Source organism: Nelumbo nucifera, chromosome 5 (genome assembly GCF_055504915.1).
Source record: "Nelumbo nucifera cultivar China Antique chromosome 5, China Antique-T2T, whole genome shotgun sequence".
Taxonomy (NCBI): domain Eukaryota; kingdom Viridiplantae; phylum Streptophyta; class Magnoliopsida; order Proteales; family Nelumbonaceae; genus Nelumbo; species Nelumbo nucifera.
In genome coordinates this window covers 5,910,920-5,934,591 of record NC_142653.1, presented here as the reverse complement: position 1 = coordinate 5,934,591, position 23,672 = coordinate 5,910,920, and the positions used below count along the sequence as shown (strand labels likewise).

Here is a 23,672-nt window from a genome sequence, read left to right as displayed (position 1 = left end):
CGAACTGCCTGATGGCGAACTGCCTGGTGACGAACTGCCTGATGGCGAACTGCTTGGTGGCGAACTGCCCGGCAGTGTTACCTGGTGGCGAACTACCTGGTAGTGCTCCCTGATGGCGAACTCGTCACTTGACTTGCTCCTAGGCGGTCTGCAACTCAGAGGATGGTGGAGCTCCCTGGTGCAGCGCTACCCGACTACCCCCTGCGTGAGGTGATTTTCTCTCCTTTGTAGACGGCGGGAGCTGAGGGACCTGCGGGAATTGAATCAGAGGACCCGGGGGTATTTTCCTGGCGGGGACTCTCCGATGCCTTAGTTAGCATTCTGATTATAGAGGGCTTGGAGAGAAATGAGAGAGCTAGAGAGCGGGGGTTACCATACTCTTTTTTCTCCTCCTTTGGCTTTAGGGGTTGGAGTCCTTATATAGTGGTGCCCTCGCGGGTTAGGTGGGTAAAAAAGCCTTCAAATTGTAAGACATCATATCCCGTCAGAACCGGGGTACGGTGATGAACTCCTCGAGGTTGTCAGGTCGGCGCCTGTCAGTCGACGGGTCGGTGTCCGGGCCAGGTTGCTAGGCCGGCGCCTGTGTCTGTCGGCGGGTCGGTGTCCAGGCCAGGTTGCCAGGTCGGCGCCTGTGTCAGTCGGTGGGTCGATGTCCGGGCCAAGTTGCCAGGTCGGCGCCTGTGTCAGTCGGCGGGTCGGTGTCTGGGCCAGGTTGCCAGGTCGGCGCCTGTGTCAGTCGGCGGGTCGGTGTCCGGGCCAGGTTGCCAGGTCGGCGCCTATGTCAGTCGGCGGGTCGGTGTCCGGGCCAGGTTGCCAGGTCGGCCCCTGTGTCAGTCGGCGGGTTGGTGTCCGGGCCAGGTTGCCAGGTCGGCGCCTGTGTCAGTCGGCGGGTCGGTGTCCGGCCAGGTTGCCAGGTCGGCGCCTATGTCCGGGTCAGGTCATCAGGTCGGCGCCTGTGTCCGGGTCATGTTGTCAGGTCGGCACCTGTGTCCGGGTCATGTTGTCAGGTCAGCGCCTGCGTCCGGGCCAGATTGCCAAGTCGGCGCCTGTGGCAGGTTGATCCGGCCAGGCCGCGCGAGGTCGCACGCAGGCCGTACCAGGTCGCGCCAGGTCGCGCCAGGCCAACCAGACCGGTGCCCGGGGGGGACCAACTTGATATGTTGTTGCCTGGGGGCTTGCCTACTTGTCACAAGGTGCCACGTGTCGCAACTTCACTAGAGGGCCAAATCTGCCCTCATCAGTAACTAATTTCATTTAGATTTAACACAAAACAGATAATTATCATGTTATTGAAAAACCGAATCAGGGTTAAACAGGGTGCAAGCCATTGCCATTGATTACCGTTAAAACTAGGTTAAGCATAGACTAAATTGACAAAACTGAATTAGGGTTCAATAGGGTGCAATTCATTGTCATTGATTATCATTAAAACAAGGTTAAGCAGGGGCTAAACCAAAAAAATAACTATACAAAATAAAATAAAATAAAAATGAGAAGAATGTGGGAAATGAAATGGGGAATCTAAACTTGGATTAGCAATATATGAGTACATTACTCATGCTAGCTGAAATGGTTGTCATGATTGTGTCAGTAGCTCCCTAGAGGCCAACAAAGAATCCCTAGGTAATGGAGATATGCAAGAGGTCTTTAAACAACAATAGAACGATGGTGAGATGGATTTCATCTTCATCGGTTCAATGAATCCTACAATAAAGACAAAAGAAAAAAAATATAATGAAAACTAATGTAGGGAAAAAAAAGGAGAGATGAAAGTTACCTCTTAAAAAAACAACAAAAATGCAGTTTCAAATAGATATCACACATTCTATTGGTTAACGGAACTCCCAAAATCCAAGATCCTAACCCTAAAGTCATTTCAACAGAAATATGGGAGTAGGGGCGGGCTTCACATCCTAAGGTGGAGACGCTGCATAAAATCAACAATATAGCGTTGTTGGGAAAGAAATAGTCCTGTGGGTAGGCGAATTGCTTCAACATCAAGCAAGAAGTGCAATGGGCCCATGTCCTTAATAGCAAAGGCTGAGCCCATTCGAGTGATGAGAGAGGAGATAGCAGTTGGACTGGAAACTGTCACTATAATATCATCAACGTAAATGAACAAAAGAAGAGAAAAGTGAGGTGTGTGCTTAATAAACAATGAAGTATCAACTTTGGAGCAAGAGAAGCCATCATTAAAAAGAAAAGTACTTAATTTTTTATACCAAGCTCGAGGGGCTTGCTTGAGCCCATAAAGCGATTTGTGCAGTAAGTAAACATGATCGGGCTTGGTGGGGTCACGGAACCCCAACGGCTAGGCCATGTAAATGGTCTCAGAGATCTCCCCATGCAAGAAGGCATTCTGGATGTCTAGTTGGTGTAAAGACCATCCATGGGACAAAATTAGGCGAATGGTGATGGGCTTAATTACTGGACTGAAGGTCTCAGTGTAGTCTACGCCCTCTTGTTGTGTAAATCCCTTTGCAATGAGACGGGCCTTAAACCGGGAGATCTACCATCTGGATTTCGTTTCACATAAAAAACCTATTTACACTCAACAATGTTGGAATTGGGGGGTGGGGAAACCAAGTCCAAGTATGATTGTGCAAGAGCGCTGCATACCCTTCAACCATTGCAGATTTCCAATTGGGGTTAGAGAGAGCTTTGGAGAGGCAAGAGGGATCAGAGGTGAGGTCAGAGAGGGGGTGATGACTAGTAGAGAAGACCTTGGGCTTGAAAATGCCATTTTTGGAACGAGTCACCATGGGGTGAGTGGACTGATGAGGAGGTACGAGAATGGGTTGGGAGGGAGCAGGAGAAGGAGAAGTGTGATCAGCGTGAGGTGGGCTCATTAGGAGGAGGCATGTGTAATGCTTGGTTGGATGGGCCCGGTGGGCCTAGTGGAAAAGATAGGGGGGCTGGTGTTGTCAGTGGTTCTTGGTTAAGGAATTTAGGAAGGTGGTTGGAGAGGGATGGGCCTGTAATGGGAAGGGAGCTCATAGCACTTGGACTGAGAGAGGGAGATGGTGGGCCCAACACGATATGGGGAGAAAGAGGGTGTAGAGGCAGCACGTGACTGTTAAGAATAGGGGGGAGGCCAATAGAAGGTTCAGTTGTATCGGTGCTGGTAGGAGTTGGACAAGAGGGTTGTCTAGAAAAAGGAAAAGCGTCTTCATTGAAGACGACATGCCGAGAAATAAAAATGCGGCTAGAGGGTATATGAAGGCACTTGTAACCATGGTGGTGGGCTCTACTATACCCCAACAGACACATGATTTGGAGCGGTAAGCAAACTTGTGATTATTGTAGTCCCGTAGACATGGGAAACATTCACATCCGAAGACTTTCAACCATGACAATTCAAGTTTGGAGTGAAAGAGGGCTTCCCATGGTGAGTGGTACCACAACACGGTTGTGGGTAAGCGGTTCAAAAGATAGGCCGCAGTGTCAAAGGCATCCCACCAGTAGGTTAATGGGACAGAAGCGTGGGCTAGAAGTGTGAGGCCCATGTCAACGATGGATCTGTGATGGCAGATGTGTGTGGACAAGTCAATCTATGAACGATTCCATGTTGGAGAAGAAAGGGCTTAAAACTACGGAATTCTCCACCATCATCAGTTTGGAGAGCCTTGATGGATGAATTTAAAAGTTTCTCAATCATAGTTTCATTTGCAACGGATAGGTCCAAGTGAACTTGGTAAAATCATCAACAGATGAAATGTAATACTTAAAACCATGAGAAGAAATTGGGGCTGGTCCCCATAAGTCCACAAAAATTAATGAAAGAGGTTCAGAAGAAGAATGTTTCGTAGAAGCAAAAGGCAATTTATTGTCTTTGAAAGCAAAATTAGAACTGAGTTGAGGAATCCTCCTGGATCTAACTGATAAAGACCATTCTTATTCCACCCGTGGAGCAAAATCTTCTTGGACTAGAAATCCTTTACAACAAAAAAGTTAGCATGGAACTTAAAAAAGACATCATTATCATGGCAAAATTGCCCAACTGAAAGTATATTTTTGATAATTAAAGGAACATGAAGAACATTTTTCAAAATCAAGGGACGAATGGGGTTGGGAATGAGTGTAGAACCAGTGTGGTGGATTGACAAACCTGTCCCATTACCCATTTTGATCTGATCAGTACCCGTATACTCGAAATGCGGCTTTAAGTTGTTCAAATCGGCAGTGAGATGATTTGTAGTTCTGGAGTCCGGATACCACAAAAAACAGAAAATGATCAGCAGAGGAGTTGGAGGATGTTGTAAAGGCTGATTTGAGTCCTTCTCCTTTCTTCTCATAATGAAAGTAGCAATTTATTGTACTTGCAAATTTGACATGGGCTTGAAGGTCGTTGTGGGCCTGAAGGTTGGCCATTATTAGGACCATTGGTCCCTTTTTTTGAATAATTTTCTTAACCATGTTCCCATGGTGGGTTGGGTCATCCATATTGAGAGGACTGATTTGGGGAGACATGGGACTTATTGTTATTGTTGTTGTTGGGCCCACGAAAGGCTGTATTGGCACTAAATGGACCGGATTCGAATCCAATTTCCGGAGTTCATGATTTAACAACATTCCATTGAGTTTCTCGATGGACAATTCATCAGAGCGAGTGCTTACTGATGTGACAAATGCCTCATAGTCGGGGTCCTAGACCCATCAATATTCGAAGATTAAGATCAAATTCAGATATAGGAGAACCAACAACAGCGAGGCTGTCAGCCAAAAATTTGGCTTTCTGGAGATAATCAGCCATAGATAGCAAACCTTTTCTGAGATGTTGTAACTTAACATGCAGTTGCATCACTCAGACCTGTGATTTGGAGGCAAAGTGTTTTTCCAATGATTTCCACAACATTGCTGATGAGGTGCACCCAATTACTTGGCCAAGTACAGTTTTTGTTAATGTTGACAAAAGCCAACTTAGTAAGAGGGCATCCTATTTTTCCCATATGGTAAATGCTGGGTTGTGAATGTTGTTGGAACTGGTCACTGACTCTTCACTATTGGCGATGACGGTGAGATATTTGGTTGGGCATGGGATTGACCCATCTACATATCCAAGTAATCCGGTCCCTTTGAGAGCTTGAAAGACTTGAGAGTGCCACAGTAGATAGTTGTTCCTATCTAGCTTCATTGTGACGAGATGAGTGAAGTTTACATTGGATAGCCTTGGATTTTGGTTTTGGGTTTGGAAATTTTGAGTAGTGGTGGCGGTGTTGCTACTTGACATGGTTGGACCGAGGTTTTGCTCTGATACCATACCAAAGTACACAGGTTTTGAAAAAGACTCTCACTCCGAATACGATGACTGAGGACTGTATTTATAATAGTAGAATTAGAGTTCAATTACAAAACAAATTCTAGAAATGATAAGAAGGAGAGAGGATATGATAATGTGATAACAAGGGAGAGAGATAGACATAAAGTATATCCTAACAACTAAGGTGTACGTGGACTGCTGGAAGACTTATCGTTATCATACCCCAATACCTCTAAACCCAAAATTTCAATAAACCTCGACTTCCCATGAAACCAAACATAGAATTACAGATCACAGAATATGGAAAAAGAATATATATATATATATATATATGAAATGCTATTACAAGTGAAGCCAAAAACTATAAACCGAGCAAGAAAAAGCAAGTAAGAATATATGCCCTAAAACGGGAGTTTGAAACCACAGGTACCTGTGTCTGTCTTCCTTCACTGATTTATGCCCTAAAATGAGAGAAGATGATGATGATGCCCTTCACCCCTGCAACTATTGAGAAGAAGATTTTAAGAGAGAAAGAGATCGATCTTTTCCTTCTTCATCAAAACTATTCTTCGATTTCCCTGCAACAAAATTTTGTTGATAGTGGGAGGTAAGAGAACGTAGGAGTACGTGGTGAGAGTATTTGGCTTTTAACATCTCATATGCAAGTTGACAAGTGAGTTATTTAGACCAGCTCAAGTCCAGTTTAATGAAAAAATCATCGTACAAGTTATAAAGACTGCGGTAGAGTTGCTATAGGCCCGTTTGGTGCATATTTTTGGGAAGATATTCTGGTAGCTCTGACTTGTAAAAGATACATTGAGCTTTTGAGCAGCCCGAAGCATGTTTGGCACATGCACGTCTTTCAATGCATCTTTCAGTGTCTTTCTATGCGAGAATAAAACACGGAATACGCGAAAAATTTCATTTGAAGCTTCCCAAAATTAGTCTGAAATGGGTTTTTCCTGTCTTTTCGACGCACTATCTTTTGGCGCCTAGGTCTTCCACAAACCAAACAGGAATGGACTGAAAATCGATCTTCTCAACTTGTAAACGCCACTTTAACTCTCTCCAGAGCGGCGGTCTCTAAAACTGCCGGCTTAAACCATTTTTCTTTGTAGTGTTTGTTCTGGTGGAGATGAGGATTGGAGTCTTGTTATCATCGACTTTGAAAGAGAGTTAATGTCAAGTCCAATTGGCCGGTTGAAATCACCCAATCATTAAACCATTGGAAATGTCAACTAGTTCAGTTGGCCGATTCAACCAGAGGTTGAAAATACATCTCTGGTCTACTCTCACTCCTTTTATTCTATTCTTGATATTCTTTCCAACTTAATGTCTAACAGTTATTATCTCATTAATTTCCATTATATGCTCGTAATTTGTAATGTAACTACTTAAAACACCTGAATAAAAGTTCAAACCATATTTTGTAATCTGTAATGTGCTCCGGATAAATAGGTGGTTTTGATCTTCAAAATTCACACCATATTTTTACAAAACTAAAATTGTTAGATGGATGGATAGAAACTCAACCCATTTAGTTTCATTGAAGTCGGTCATTAACGGGTTGCGGGTTAGATACCAACCCTGCCAATTGCAACCCCAAGGTTTTAGGCCTAAGTTCTTACCCCTCCCCCCGTGAATATTAGTAAAATAGAAGTCCCTAGATTCAATGAAACCCCAGTTTCGTAATGTATCCTTGGGCTAAAACCCTTTTATCTTCGATTGCGGACCATATGCAGGATTGAGGCACATATATATTGAGTATGAAGCCATGGGTGAGCATGTGGTTCAGTTTGGAATTGGAACTTTATAAAGGTTGGTTTCAGAGTCGATTCTGACCTTAATGGTTTTGGGGCCGGTTTCAGGTTTTGTCCGTGGAACCTATTCTTTTTTACTCTCACCCTTGAAAAAAAAATATGTTCTTTAAAAACTTTATTTTCAATAAATATGATATATATAGTTTAAAACTTGTATTATTTTTATTGATTAAATTGAATAAATTAATATGTAGACTATCATTATATTGTTCAAAATTTATAGTTTAAATTTATAAATATTATTTTTTATATTACTTATTATACATATTCAGGTATTAACATAAAAGCAAATGATTAAATCACTTAAAGTAATTCAATAGTCAAGTGTGACCATGACCTTTGTAACCATGAATGCTTAGATTCAAATTTTTACATCCCTAAAAATATTTTGGGGTTTATTTCAAGACAAGTTCGATCTCAAGACAGGTTCCACCAAGATTAGTTCCAACAAAGCCAATCAAGAATAATTCATTGAATCGATTTGGGTAGGGTAAACTTCTAGATCCTAGAATCAGCCTGGGTGGGAATCGATTCCAAGAATTTGGTATCAGAACTACCCGATCTTAGAATAATCTCACTTTCAACAGTTTTGAAGTCTATTTCAACTTCGACGGACAATTCTCTATTCCTGCCTCCAGTTTACTGAAACTATGTTACCGATTATGATTTATGACATGCAGATCTACCTGACTCCGAGCATTTTTTTGGGATATTCGGCCCACGGATTTGTTACCAATAATGGCGAAAAGAAAAAGTTTTCTCAGAATGGACTTGTGGAATGATTAGGGTTTTCGGTGGTGGGGTCGCCCCCTGTGTAGACTGTAGTCAATTCCCCCATGAAATTCATCATATCTAAGAAAACAATTTCAAATTAGGCGTTGATGTGATGCCATTTTTAAGAAAACGGTATCGGATCCAAACTTAGAACTATGGATCCAAACTTAGGCACATGTTTATGTGGATAGGAAGTTAGGAACTGTGATGAAATCATCAAAGGACAATTTCATCCCAAATCAGTTTATAATGCAAATACAAATATGCTCGGTCTGCTAAGAGTGTTCCCCAATGTGATTTTTTTTTCTTAATCGTGACTTGTGAGTTCTAAAAAACAAATTATAGCTGTCTAGTCTGAATAAAAAATATGTTCTTGATTGTACATGTTTTTTTTTTGCAAACTGGACCAAACATGTTCTTTAATTTTTTTGGTTTGAAAAAATTTTTTTAATCTGATGATCTATTTTTTATTTTAAAACCATTAACTAGGTGATTTAAAAAACATGAGAGGTTTTTCTAAACAAAACCAATTTATTTTTACTTATCAGAACAAAAATACAATTAATAAATATGTTTCAAATTTTTGCTGATATGGCAAAATAAATGAAAATAAAGAATTATTCTTGTATAACACCACCTAAAAAGAAAAAATAATTTCTCCAACTGTCTAGATACATCTCTTCTCCGATCAAAATTTCCGCTTCTCGGAACCACAGCATGAATCTTCCTCCCTCATCGTGTTTCCTGCATCCTCTTCGATGGCCACCCTGTTTCTCACGTCCTCTTCTATCTGGAATTTCCGCAAAACCCCTACTTCATTGGCCTCTTCTCTATCTAAACATCCATTTGGCCAAAAGACTCACCTGTCCTCTTTATTTCTCAAACCCAATTCAGGAAAACGGCTGAAGTTCTCTATCAAAGAAGAACAAGAGAACGAGCCCCCTTCGCCCTCCTCTTCTGTTGCTATAGTTCCAGAGAAACCTAGCAGCGATGGAACCGACAAGAGTGAGTCTTCTGTCCAGGGGCAATTGAGTGAAGGAGAGGAACTGGGTTCTGAAGAGATAACCAAGCAGCAGGAGTTGGATTGGAAGACAGACGAAGATTTCAAGAAGTTCATGGGAAACCCTTCGATCGAAGCCGCAATAAAACTAGAGAAGAAGAGAGCTGATCGGAAGCTCAAGGAGCTTGATAGAGAAACCAGTACGAACCCAATTGTGGGATTCTTTAACAGAGTAGCCCGTGATAGTTTGACCAAAGAGAAAGAGAGGTTGGAGAAAGCAGAGGAATCTTTCAAAGCGCTCGATCTTAACAAGGTTTGTTCGTCTTAGTTTTACATTGCATGAAGTTTGCTATTTTATGTTAAGAATAAATGGAAATAGAGAAATTGGTTAGGAGATCTCAAGTCACACCATTCGTTGTTCTAATAAATTTCCTAAATCTCTAATTAAAATAGAAATTGAATGTCAACTAGATATAGGAATGTATCATCTTATGTGAATTGTATTACACTTTTACTCTTTTATGTTTCATGTGAATCGACTATGAAGAGAATAAAAAAAAAGGAACGATCATTTGTTGCTCTTAAACTATTATTTATTATTATTTTTTTGTGTGGCAGTTAAAGAGCTGTTTCGGGTATGATACATTCTTTGCCACTGATGTTCGGAGATTTGGTGATGGCGGGATTTTTATTGGGAATTTGAGGAGACCCATTGAAGAAGTCGTACCCAAATTGGAGAAAAAGCTTTCTGATGCTTCTGGCAGGGAAGTCGTTCTATGGTTGATAGAGGAGAAAAAGGATGACATAACAAAGCAGGTAGATAAATTTGAGGAAAGTGAGTAAGAATTTATTCTTCGGAGGCATTGGTGGCTTTGAATTTCAAGGTTGAAAGTAGTTGCGCTCGAACTCATTATTAATTTGTTGAGGATTCTAAAATATCGAACTATATACCATATAGTTATTTCTTTCACTTACTCTGGGCTAGACTTTCTTATCTCCCTGGCGTGATAACAGATTTCAGCATGTCTATGCATAAATTTGCTGAATCACCTCTTGGTTGGTGCAAAATCTTTGAAAGATAGAAAATAATGTTTCTTGGTTTCAAAGAAGAGCTGTTTATAAGATGCTTGTCATTGACAATGGGTATTGAAGCAGGAACATGTCATCTTTCAGGTTTGTGTGGTGCAGCCAAAAACAGAAATAGATCTCCAATTTGAGTCTACCAAGCTGAGCACTCCCTGGGGTTATGTCAGTGCAGTAGTCTTATGTGTTGCAACTTTTGGGACAATAGCTTTGATGAGTGGCTTCTTCCTCAAGCCTGATGCCACAATTGATGACTACCTGGCTGATGTAGTGCCTCTATTTTCTGGCTTCCTTTCCATTTTGGGAGTTTCTGAGGTATGTCCCATTTTCTTCTCTATCAAACCTATTGCAATTCTGTTGCTGCCCCTTATTTTCTATATATGAGGTAACTTGTTTAAGTTTTCCACCATTAATTTTCTGAAGAATTCATGTTAAAGCCCAAACTCAAGTCCTGATGGAGGGATTAGAAGGCTGTTACCCAATGCTTGTCGTGGCTAGACGGGGTCTTGGGAAGATGGACTGGATATAGGACTAACCCCCCATGTATGCACATAATGGTAGCTCTTAGTTTCATAAAATTACAAGTCATGGAATCAGGATTAATGCTAATGTACTTGGAGGGGGTAGTATTTTTTTTTTTAAATTTAATTTCATCTCTTTGAAACCTACCCTGCATGCAAAATGCAATCTTTTGAATGATTTCACTGGTAGTCTGTTTTCTGCATTACCTGTAATCTCTGTGTGAGAGCTCTGGGTCTGCTACAAGAAAAAGAAACTGAACCATGTATGTGCTCATGTCAACTAGAGCCTTATCAATAACCTTACAGACGATCATCACAGGATTGGCAAATGATATTTTGCAGATTTTAAATCTCATCGTCATAATTGGGCAATTTGCAATGGTTTTTATTCTAGAATATGCCTTATATTAAGAATGTATTTCCATCATTATGCACTGGAGGAGAGGTTAGATACTAGTTTGTGTGGGATGCTGTAGAAGAATTTCTTTTCAACCATCTTTGTGCAGGAGTCAACCTCCTTGATGGCATGTCTAGAAATTTGACTATAACTGATCCATCTGCTTTGTTGCCACTGAACAAAGTTAGATGGCTCTTAATCTGATATGAAGATAAGCTCTAATGATAGTAAAATTATTTTCTTTTCTTTTTAAATTATATGCATTAAGTTTTTTTGTGTCTTATGCTGCATTGTGGTTCAGTTGAAAATCCATTTCTTTGGTCCCAATTCTATTAGAAAAAGAATTTTTATGCCGTGTTATCATTGTGCTGGATTTTCCGATTTGGATCATGTTAAATTTTACCATCACAAAAACCAAGAGTTAAGGCCCAGGGTTATATGAATCCGTCTGTTTATATAATTTTTTCAGCATTTTGCTGGTCTTATTAACTTTTTATTTATTTATTTTGCAGATTGTAACAAGAGTAACAGCAGCTCGCTATGGTGTCAAGCTTAGTCCATCTTTTCTCATTCCATCTAACTGGACAGGATGCTTAGGGGTGATAAATAACTATGAATCCCTACTGCTTAATAAGAAAGCTCTTTTTGATATTCCTGTTGCACGCACAGGTAGTGCATATTTGATGTCACTAGCACTTGCAGTTGCAGCTTTTGTGGTTGATGGAAGCTTTAATGGAGGTGACAATGCTCTGTAAGTTTTGCTCTTCAAGCAGTTTATTCTGTTATTGCTAAGTAATCTACCTAAGCTGAAATCGTTAACTACAAGTCTGGCATTTACTCAGATGGCTGTGATACTTGTGTGTCTTGGAAAAAATCATGAATTGAGTAGAAATCGTCATTATTTTAAGGGGAAAACATAAAATTTATTCGTAGAATACATGTAATATGTATAGGCTGTCGTATTTCTTTCTATTAAAGATGACACATTTCATATAACTGTTGACTTGGGAATGGGGCTCCAAAAAAATTGGATATTTCTAGATCCAAATTTGATTAGTTAATATTGGAATACTAATAAAATTTTATCCACCAGGTGTAGATTGGGTTCAAATATTGAATGTGGTTACTAAATCAAACTAAATTGGTTAGAACATTATATGTTATGTTATTAATAAAGTAAAGTAAAGATGAATTTGATTTTGTATATGATAATTAAAATGGCTTGAAATTAACTTCTATGAGACTTCGACCTGTGACTCTTTAGTGTTTAAATATTATGATTCTGATTGGATTGGGGTGGATCCATATTCAATATGGCAGATGACTTCCCCAAGTAAGGCTGCAAATGGCATCCCTTTATTTTAATTCAAATTTGAACCAATCAATTAAGGTGATCCGGATTTGATCTGTTTATAATCAAATTTGGATCTGCCATTTTGCACATGCTTCTCTGTAAAATGGATGTAAATTTTTTTCAAAATGAAATATTTTAACTAAATTTCCAACCATTTAACAATAAAAACTTTGTTTTCTTCTCCTTTCTAACTTTTTTTTTATGTAAATTGTGAGGAAAACAAAATTTTCATTGAAGAGTCAAAAGTATAGCTCAAATGTTTCAGACTGAAAAAAATTCCATATTTTACATAGAAACAAACATAGCCTAAATTGACTTAATAAATAGGCTGAGACATAGGTTGAATCTCTGGGTATTCTAACTACATTTTCAAAATCTAAATCCAAGACCTGCATAACTTTCTTAAACACTCCTTGTTTGCTATGCAGGTATATAAGGCCACAGTTCTTCTACAATAACCCTTTGCTTTCTTTCATCCAATTTGTAATTGGACCTTATGCGGATGATCTTGGGAATGTTTTTCCGTATGCAGTAGAAGGGGTTGGTGTCCCTGTTGACCCTCTTGCTTTTGCTGGACTTCTAGGTAAGTTTCTTAGGATACTTTGTTCCAGTTACCTCAGGGTTCACGGAGTGACAGGACAAATGGGCCACCCATCATAATCATTTGATCAATGGATTTCTTGTTGCGCCATATCAGTTGCTCTCTTCCTGTGTAATTTGGTAGAAGTGCTCACCAATGAAGATAAGACTTAGAAGTGATATGATGAGGATTTTTGGTATTTTAGTAAATGAATCTGCTATACCAAACTGTGCAGGAATTGTGGTGACGTCTTTGAACCTATTGCCTTGTGGGAGACTTGAAGGAGGTCGCATTGCTCAAGCTTTGTTTGGAAGGAACATTACGACTCTTCTGTCTTTTGGGACATCACTTCTGCTTGGAATTGGTGGACTCGGTGGAAGTGTACTCTGCTTGGCGTGGGGCTTGTTTGCAACCTTCTTCCGAGGCGGAGAAGAGATACCTGCCAAGGATGAGATCACTCCCCTGGGAGACGAGAGGTACGCGTGGGGATTTGTCCTAGCCATCATCTGTTTTCTTACTCTTTTCCCCAATGGTGGAGGCACCTTCTCCATTTCATTCCTTAACCCACCATTTTTCAGGGGGGGATTTGTAAATCTGTATTTGCCTTGTACCTTGTATACTATTGAATTGTAGGAGTAAAAGTTATAGCTGTTCTACTTCTTCCTAAAGAAACTGTAGTCTCGATCTCGAAGAATTAACAATGCCAAAACTTTGCCTCAGTAAGCGGCTTTATTGTGAATTGAATTCCACTCCTATTCTTCCATTAAAAAACTAAAAACTAAAACGTTGTTTGAAGACAAGTTCTTAATTCAGGACATAAATACACAGTTCCTTTCTCCCGAGTCCTGATTACCTTACCCAATAGGGTGGGTTATCTCTAGTGCAAGGGGGAGATCGATAATCAAATCTGGACCTAGGTCTAAGTTTAGCTTTATGTCAAAACTTCAAATCAGTCAGGGAAAAGTCTGAATATGGGTTTGATGGTTGCATCTTGGTTGTGTCATGTGTGAGTTTTTTTGGTAATTGAAGTATCAACATTCGTCGAAGCTGCTTAAAAAGTTGAATTTACACTTCCATACAAAGCATTTAGCCAACTAGAAAGGAAAGAGGGAGGGGAGCCAATCCACACTCCTCTAGAAGGGCAGGACGGACGAGCTAATCTGTGAGCAACAATCAAAAAGACGGGAAGTCCTCCTGATATCCTGATGTCTTGGAGCATCCCATTCAGCTGGAAGGGAAGCAAAGAAGGCTTCCTCTTGATCCCATCTACTAGGCTCTTACAGTCGTCGGAGAAGATTGCAATCGCAGAAAGGCCAACCATCTTCGCAAGCCGGAGACCTTCCAAAACTGCTGTAATCTCAGAGAAAATAGCAGAACGAGGAGAGATGACCCGAGCAGCACAGCATCTATTACCCCACTGTCCACAATTGCCACACCAAAACCTGCAAAGCCAGATTCAAAAAATGCCCGTCCACAAAAATTCTTGCAAAAGGAACTTGCGTCACACTAGGAACATGGCTAGAATGCCGACGTGAATTAAGCTGAACTTGGACATCCCGGGGATTTGAGAGATGGAGAGTTAGATCCCTACATAAATGATAAAAATGCTGAATTACACTAGTAGGATTCAAATCAACCAGATCAAACTTTACCAGATTTTTGTGTCATGTGTGAGTTGAGAAAACCCAGAATAATACATGAGAGAGAACAATGGGAGGGGGGAAGCAGGAAGGATCATCAAAAGAGACTCGGCAAGAAAGGCGGCATCTTGATTGGTGCAATTTGAATCAAGGCAGGGTAGATAAACAAGTTTAGATCATGATCATGTGGCTGTGGGCTATAACCTTGGATCACGCGATGGGCCTAACTGATCCCCAAGTCCAGTTATACGAAAGACCCCCAATTAATCAAATTCCATAATTTCATAGTCTCTGGACTCTGGCTCATATATATGGACTCAAATGTGGGAGACACGAGTATATTCGTAATTCGCAAGGAGTTGGGGGTTCTACCTCAACTTAATTCGGTTCCAATTTTATGAGTTTGTGACAGTGGCTTACTGTTATTAACAACTAGAGAATGACCTGTATTAAGTACGGGGCAACTAAATGTGTGTATAATTTAGTTTGAAGTTTACTATTTAGTTATAAAAAATTAAATTAAAAAAATTAATATAGGTCTTTCATCTTTGTAATTGATAATTTATTCTGACCTATTTTGTTTGAAATCCACTATTAATTTATTTTTTTTAATTTGATTTAAGATATTAAATGAGATCTTATTCATAAACAATAATCCATTTTATTTGGTATTTATCATTTATCTAATAAATATATTTTGAGTTATTTATTTTTAAAAGTTAAATTAGGTTGTTTCCTAAAAGTTTAATCAAGTTTGTAGTTAATAAAGTATTTTCTTATTGAAAAAAGATCATTTAAAAACAAACGTGGGTTTGTGGTAATTTTTTAATGGATCCCACCATTTGTATTTAATTGACTATGGATAAACATGTGCTAAGCTAATAAATAGCTGTCTATTGAGAATGTTTAGGAGTGAAACTACCTTGAATTAATAGGATGCCACATGTCTGAAGGGGGAGGACTCTAGCCTGATGACCTTCCTTTAATATATATATAATAGATTACACAAACTTTCTTTTCTTTGTTTTTTTTTTGAACAGTAACAATTATACAAACTCAATCCAATCAATCAGTAGCCTGATCAGCTGACGAGGTTTCTAAATTTTGAATTCTGATTCACTGCCCAGCCCAAAAATTATGGGCTTCTAATTGGACTCAAGGCCCTTATCTTATTATTTATAATGGTTTTTGCAGTTTTGCAAAAGTAGGAATGAAGTGTATCTTTAAACTGCCTCATTAGTGGACCTTGAAACCTCATGGTGCGTGATCTGAATGCTCTTAGTTGGAGGGCAGCTCGGATGTCGGTTGCTTAGCTGGCCATTCGAACAGCAAGAAAACAATGTTTAGAGAGCCCGAGGTGGCTTACCCGATGTGGGCACTCTAATGCTTAAGTTAGTGCTTGGTTGTGCGAGCTGAAAGCTTGTATGCTAGTATGCTATTGAGTAGTAAATCGCACGTACCTTGTAACGTTGGGGTTGGTGTCCTTATATAGGTGAGATGCCGTAGGTCTCACGAAACACCTACGAGATCTTCAGTCCATGCTACTAGGAATCCTTTCTACGCCAGGAGGTGGACTTCGTGCCAATTGTTAAGGCTTATCGAGTCCGCCCGATCCGTGCGGGATGAGGATAAGGCTCGTAGATGTGCACCATGATTCTGGAGAGATCGGAGATAGCTGGCTAGCTTCTAGAAGTTGGCTATGTGTCACCTCGGCAAGTCGGGCCATCACGAGCTGCTTGGACCTCGGTCTTAGCCAAGGTGCCCGAGGTACCCGAGTTGACCAAGCTTGTTGAGATGGCAGGAAGTGCCGAGTCATCGTCCAGTTAGCAAGTCGCTTCCACGTGTTTGGGTGTGGTAGGTCGGTTCAAATTACCCCTCATCAAAACCCACTAGAGGAATTAGACAGGGAGACCCATTATCCCCGTATATATTTGTGTTTTGCAGTGAAGCACTATGTAAGCTCTTTAGTAAGCGGGACCAAAAAGATAAAGAAATCCTTGAATTTAAACCTTCAAGAGGAGGGCCAACGATACAAATTCTATAATTTTCTATTGACTGTATTGTGTTTGCAAAGGCAAATATAGATAATGCATTAAGAATCAAGGAAATCATTGAGAGATATGTTGGGGCATTTGGTCAAAAACCAAATTTTAGCAAATCCACCGTTAGGGGTGTTCACGGGTCGGGTTGGGTCGGTTTAGTGGTATTTTCCCAACCGACCCGACCTGGTCGGGTTACCTAAGGTGGGAACCGAAACCAATCCACTGATAGGCCAAACCAACTTGGTCGGTTTGAGTCGGGTTGGGTTGGTTTGGGTCGGTTTCGGTTTTGCCCCTGTACAAAGCCGAATAAAACTGAAATATGTATTTTAACAAAAATATACATACAAATAAAATATATTGGAAAATTGGAATATATATTTCATATATTTCAGAATATATATTTTTTAGATATAAATTTTTTCAGATATTTCGGTTTTTATTTAAAACTGAAATATCATTATTTAATAGTTTTAAATATAAAATATATTTAAATTAAAACCGAAATATATATTTAAATAGATTAGGTTTTTCATAAAAACTGAAAACTGAAGTTTTTATTTTTTAAGATATTTTCTGGAAATATATTTAAAACTGAAATATGTATTTAATATATATATATATATATATAAACAAAAATATACGTACAAATAAAATATATTGGAAATTTGGAATATATATTTTCTGGAAATATATATCTCATATATTTCAGAATATATATTTTTTTAGATATAAAATTTTTCAGATATTTCGGTTTTTATGTAAAACTGAAATATCTTTATTTAATAGTTTTAAATATAAAATATATTTAAATTAAAACCGAAATATATACTTAAAGTTTTAAATAGATTAAGTTTTTCATACAAAACTGAAGTTTTTTGTGCAAATATATCATCATTAACTGGATTTGTTTCAAAGCTTAAACTTAAACAAAACACAAATAAAATATATCAACTTGTAACATGCATTAAATTAAAAAAAAAATAAATACTAACCTTTGAATGACTGAAGTTGAGACTTGAACAGTTGAGCTTGAGGGAATGAGGGGGGCGGACCAACCAAGTTAGAGAATAGAAGATTTTAAGAGAAGACAAAAGTGGTCAATAAAATAAAAAATTAGAAACCTTCTAAATTCTAATCTAGGTAAAAAACTAAAAAATGACACCTAATTGAATTCTAATTGTAATTGCCTAATGGGCCTTCTAGAGTTCTAGTTCTAGTAGAAGTCTAGAAGTAGAAGATTAGTAGGAATTAGGAAACTACTCAAACTAGGAAGTAGGAACTACCAAACTAGTAGATCTCTAGGTCTGTGCCCAACCCGAAACCGACCAGTATGGATGAAAACCCGGCCGACTCAGATTGGGTCGGTCTGGGTTGATTGGTTTGGTCGGGTTGGGCATTCTTATGAACAGCCCTATCCACCATTTTCTTCTCCAAAAACATTCATAAAAGGATAAGAAAGTATTGTCTAGAGTCATAAAAATCCCAATAGATAAGAAGAAAAAAACCTACTTGGGGGCCCCTCTCATTGAGGGTAGAGTAACCAAAGAAACAATCAGGAAAGTAGAAGACAATGTTAATAAGAAGCTTGTGGGATGGAAAAAAAAAGCCTCTATTTCAATGATGCCTCAGTTTTTAATGAGGTCTTTTAAGCTCCCCAAAATTATGGCGGAGAATTTGGAAAGGAAGCAAAGAAGCTTTGTATGGGAAGGCAAGGAAAAGAAAAGCATAAATTTAATTAAATGGGACATTCTTTGCAAGTCCAAGTTGAATGGGACTCGGGTTTGAAAAAGCTTCAGTGGGTAAATTTTGCAAGTTTGGCAAAATTAGGTTGGAAAATTTTGACTCAACCAAATAATAAAAAATAAATATATAAAAAATGATAATTTCTGGCTTATCAACTAAAAAAAGAACATTTCTTGAGCTTGGAGAGACATTCTTGAAATTAGAGATACCCTTAAGTAGGGAATTGGATGAAAAATGGATAATGGCGAGTCTATTTATTTCTAGAACGATATGTGGGTGGGAAATTCCCCTTTACAAAATACTAGGGACTCAAGCCAGAATATCCAAAATCAAAAGGTGTGTGAATTTATCAAGGATGATATGATGTGGGATAAAGAAAAATTAATAGAGATTCTCCCCCAAAATTTATGGGAAAAAATTAGAGCTATCCCCATCCCAGTTAGGAATGATTGTGATTCCATGATTTGGAAACCTGATCCCAAAGGTAAATAGTCGTTAAAGACTACCTATAGACTATTGGAAGGCGATTGGGATCACACAAATTCCTATGGGGGTCTAGGAAATATTTGGAAATTGAATTGTCCTCAAAAGGTTATTTTCTTCCTTTACCTGTGCTTAAAAAGGAAAATTTTAACAAAAGCATGGCTAAGGAACTAGACTCTAAGAACTGATGGTGAATGTCCATTCTGTGGCTAGGACAAAGATGTTGAACACCTCTTCCTCTATTGTCGAGATTCGAGTCTTATTTGGGAAACCTTGGGGGATACCGGCCTCCTTCCAATCCCAAATGAAAACTTGTTTGAATGGTGGAATAGAATTCGAACAGATAATAACACTCAAAACCTTAGGATCGAAAAGGTAAGGTTTACTTACCCTTTGGAATATATGGAAGAGGAGAAATGAGAAAATCTTTAAGAATAACAACGGGAAAAAGTAAGAATTGATCTATTTGAATTTACAACATCTCCTGCATGAACAAACATGGGAAAAAGGAAAAGGTAAACCTATCAGTGGGCTGGATGAAACCACTTAATGAGGAACTAAAATCAACTTTGATGCATCTCGGAAGATAAATGGAAAAAGTGCGTTAGGAGCTATTATAAGAGATGAATTAGGCCAAGCTTTATGGTATAGTTGCAGAGATATAGGAGAGTGTTCAATAAATGAAACTGGAGCTTGGGCGACCATTAAGGCCCATGAAATTGTTGCAAGTTTCCTCATCATAAACTAGTCATTGAAGGTGATTCAAGTTTTATTATCAGCTGCCTATGTGGAAAGATGGAGTCCTCGTGAAACATCAACAACTTCATCAAAATCTGCATGGACATCAAATGTTGCATTAAGCTCAACATCAGATATGTGCCTGTGTTGAGCCATATGGATAGACTGGCGAGCATGGGACATCACAGAGCTGCTTCTTTTGAGCCCTCATATAAATGATAGTAACCTTGCTTTTATCTGTTTTTACGATGCTTATGGCTTTACTTCTAATCTCTTAACTTCCTTGTAATTCCCTCCAATTGTATAAAAACAGCTTCATTTGTCATTATGTGGTAGCGTGTTTCAAGAAATGTAAATAGGCTCTTAAAAAATTCAATACAAGTTTTGTAATTTTCAATCTCAAACAAGATTTGAAAAAGATAAAAGGTTTGATAGGAATTTTGAAAATAATTTTCAAACTGTATGTGTAAGTGTACTCAATCATGTGATTAATCAATCAAACACTCATTAGAACTTAATTTCATAATCTCAAGGTTCAAAATATTGATATGCTGGATACGCTGGTAGGGGCGTATCAATACTGCATTTTTGTACTTTTTTTTATTTTTTTTGCAACCGGTTCAGGGGGCCGGTTTAGGTCTCCTCCACCCCCTGAACCGGTCAAATCCCTGATACACCCACTGTAGGGGCATATCAGAGGGGTTCTGGAATGATACGTATCGGCCGATATGGGCCAATATGTGTCGATACTTTGAACCTTGCATAATCTCCAACAGTTTCTACAACTAAGACGAAGATTGATGTCTTTGGTCTTCGAGAAGGATGGGCATCGATGACTCTTGTGGTGCATCGTCAGTACACACTTCCTGATCTCCAAGAAACTATGATATTGATAATTCAGATTCTGAGGAAACTTGTACATGCTTATGGGCCTTTAACCAGAAGAGTTCAGATGTTTATGCGGTGCCTTTGGATGAGTCACATTTTGTTCTATCAATAAATTGAAGACAAACTATAACTCTAAGGGGGTGTTCTACAACGCGAATTGTTTTTCTTGTTGTTTATTCCAAAAACAAATCAAAATAATTTGGTTTGAAGACAAACTGTTTTTCAAAACAAAAACACAAGAAAAACATGTTTTTGGTTGTGCGTTTGTTTTGTTTTTTCAAAATTGAAACAAAAAACATATTTTTTTAATCTGGTTTCAAAAACATGTTTTTATCTGATTATTCAACTTCATGCTCCATAAATCATGTGATTTCTATACTAAAAAACTTGTTTTTGTTTTAAAAACTAATACTTTATTGGTTCAAGAAACATTTACTGTTTTTGAAAACAAAACCAACTTATTTTTCCTTTTGATAAGAAAAACATAATTCAAGAACATGTTTTTGTTCTTTACTAATTTAATTATTTTAAAAACAAATAAAAACAAAAACATTCATGTTATAGAACAACCCCTAATAGTGCTGTCATGATTTTAAATCATCTCATGAAATGAAAGGGGAGTTTTTGAATTGTGGAAGCTAGTGAAGGATGGGCTTGCATTACCTCTTCTCATAGATCTCTGTGAGAAGTCCGGATTGGATTCAACTTAGTGCCGAGCTTTCAAGGCTTTTGTTTCATGAGCTGAGAAACTCCCAAAGCTGTGGAATCGTGTTTGGAAATAAGCTTATTTGAGCTGAAAAATCAACTTTCCATCAGTTTCTTTTAATTAGTTAACTAGTTCAGTCAAAACCGCCCAATCAAGGCAGAATACTTTCCAATGTTTTCAACCCGTTGTTGACCCGATTGGTTGAACCGTTTGAACCATCGCCCAATCAGAATTTTTGGTCAGGTTCAATTAAGACCCGTTACATGATAAAAAACTGTTGACTTAGTCAAGAACCGTTTGACTGTTGACCTGTTTGACCTAGTGACTGGGTTGTGGGTTGTACTTTGAATACATGTAAACTTTTGGAGGCTATAACTTTGCACTCCGATGTCCGATCAAGGTGATTTTTTCATTTTGGATAAATTTTTGAGATCTATGTGTCCCAAAATGCCATAGGCGCCTTGTCCCACTATTTTCATGAAAAAAAAAACCTTTTTTAGCTACAAATTACAATTTTTAATATTTTTTATAAATAAAAAATTTAAAACTGAATTAAAAAATATATATTAAATATAGAATAATACATATAACATATCCAAAATATATTTATACATTATTTATTGTTAAAATATATATTTATACACATATATACATATATTTGTATACACATATATACACACACCCACACACACATATATATATATCCAACCCAATCTAATATGAATTCCTTATTTCATTATAAATGGACAAGGTTCAGTCCAATCCAATCAATCCAATAAAAACTTTGAACCATAAAGTTTGGACTGGTCCAATATAATGTCTTTTTGGTCCGTCGAATCCATCCAAATTTGGTTTTGGTTTGGACGGGGTACGATCCAAAACCGGTCTGTTGACACCCCTATTAATACGGATGGTTAATTTCTGTAAGTTTAAGTCGTCAGTACAATTAGCATCTTTGAAAGTAAATTATCCACTCAAATCTTAAGAGAAGGAAAAGACATTTTTGGGCAAATTGTCAAAAAGGCTTACCAATCGTAACTAAGATCTTTAAAAGAAGGGGAATACCGGATCAATAGAAAAATGAGTTAGGATGGAGGTTTGCACCCCACTTTTAATGGAACGCTCTTTGTTCGGGGGATCCCACATTAGTTTCCGGATAATGGTCGCCATTTTAAACTGAATTGTTCGGGTCACCGGCTTTCCAATCGAGTTCAGATCTGTGCCCCACAAGGGGGTGCCACATCGTTCCACAGTACATTCCTGTCGTGTATTGGGAATATTTCCTAATGATGATATCATCATTTCTAGTATTATCATCAGGAGATGTTTCCAATACACAGCGTATATATACTGTGGGCCATTGTGGGGCACCCCTTGTGGGGTGCAGATCTGAACTCTTTCCGATCTAAGCAATTTTTGGGTGGTCTGATGGACAGATTTTCTGGTCCAATAGATGTTCCACTAATCAGATGATGATCCGTTTCCATTGGCCATTGGTGGTGGTGGGATGCCCACTAGCTATTTGGTATTCGTAGTTGCCAAGTCATTCACGTCCCCTATACACAGTCCCTCCCGTCCATATGGAAATAGGCTTGAACTTGATTCAAGAAGGAATGTTTGTAGATGGTCTTTAGGCATTATTGAACGATTCCAGATCTCTTGTTCACAAGAACTCTGCCATGTTTACTAACATAACGTCGCTGTTATATATAGAAAACATCTCATCCTCCTATCTAATATTATATACGGGAGATGTTACTGATGCACGGAGATAGTGAATTGTGGCCTTGTGGGTAGACGTGGATAGAATTTTTGTGGGCAGGACATCTAGAGTGTTATTGAACCAAGTTTTGGTTTTCTGAAAAATTGAAGGCGTCTTATTGAACCAATTACCAATGGAGATGACAGAGGCAGGAGGATCCAGATCCGAGCTCTATTAATTTGTTCCATCCCTGTGATTAGGACTAGAACTGGCGGGTCCAAGACTCCAAGTAGCTCCAGAGAATATAACAAACGAATATCAAATAAGAGGGAAGGGATACGGTATTATCATTTTTTAAACAAAAAAAGTACAATTAAATAATTATGCATAAAGTCAATTCAAGTGTTATAGCATGAAATGAACCGACCACAAACCCTGACCCGGTTTGGGTCGTTCTCGTCACAATGATGCCCTTTATAGGGACCCGGTTTAACCCGTCCATTACCTACCTTTCCATGGTCAACATGCTCCTAATTACTGTAGAGCTTAGGGAAATGAGAAGCACTAAGAAGCCACTATTGGTACAGTCTTCTACCTTACCTTTTTTATGCATCGGGCTTCTACCTTTTCTTGAGTTGAGTTATTGTCGAAGACTCTAAGCTGGGCCTGTGTGAAGAAGAAGTTAGGTCTGGAATATTAGGATTTAAACCTGAGTTGAGTACTTGAGTTGAATCAAATGTTTAACCAAGGCAAGGCGCTGCTGAAAGAATTAGATTCGTTTTCTCGTTTCCATTGCGATCTATTAGATGGATTATGTTCAATATTCCTATTTTTAGAGTAGAGAGATGAGGATTGGGGAGCTGGGTGCAAATATGAAATATATTTCCAAATTTTCATTTTAGGGCTTTGATGTTTAAACTTTAAACCCAAAGCGTTAAAGC

The 23,672-nt window shown here is 38.6% G+C and overlaps 1 protein-coding gene across 1 annotated transcript; it reads left to right on the top strand.

Moving 5' to 3' along the window:
* Nucleotides 1-8,149: 8,149 nt before the first annotated feature.
* Nucleotides 8,150-13,528, top strand: EGY3 (ethylene-dependent gravitropism-deficient and yellow-green-like 3). The gene is made up of 6 exons (XM_010275309.3): nucleotides 8,150-9,167; nucleotides 9,473-9,670; nucleotides 10,028-10,252; nucleotides 11,368-11,606; nucleotides 12,638-12,792; nucleotides 13,025-13,528. The coding sequence occupies exons 1-6, from the start codon at nucleotides 8,613-8,615 to the stop codon at nucleotides 13,420-13,422; spliced, it is 1,770 nt and encodes a 589-aa protein (XP_010273611.1). The 5' UTR covers nucleotides 8,150-8,612; the 3' UTR covers nucleotides 13,423-13,528.
* Nucleotides 13,529-23,672: the final 10,144 nt, after the last annotated feature.

Bases quoted from the DNA above. Each gene is read 5' to 3' on its own strand.
- EGY3 (XM_010275309.3), top strand. From the start codon at position 8,613: ATGGCCACCCTGTTTCTCACGTCCTCTTCTATCTGGAATTTCCGCAAA. The intron at 9,168-9,472 runs GTTTGTTCGTCT...TTTGTGTGGCAG, and splicing joins AAGCGCTCGATCTTAACAAG to TTAAAGAGCTGTTTCGGGTA. The intron at 11,607-12,637 runs GTAAGTTTTGCT...TTTGCTATGCAG, and splicing joins AATGGAGGTGACAATGCTCT to GTATATAAGGCCACAGTTCT.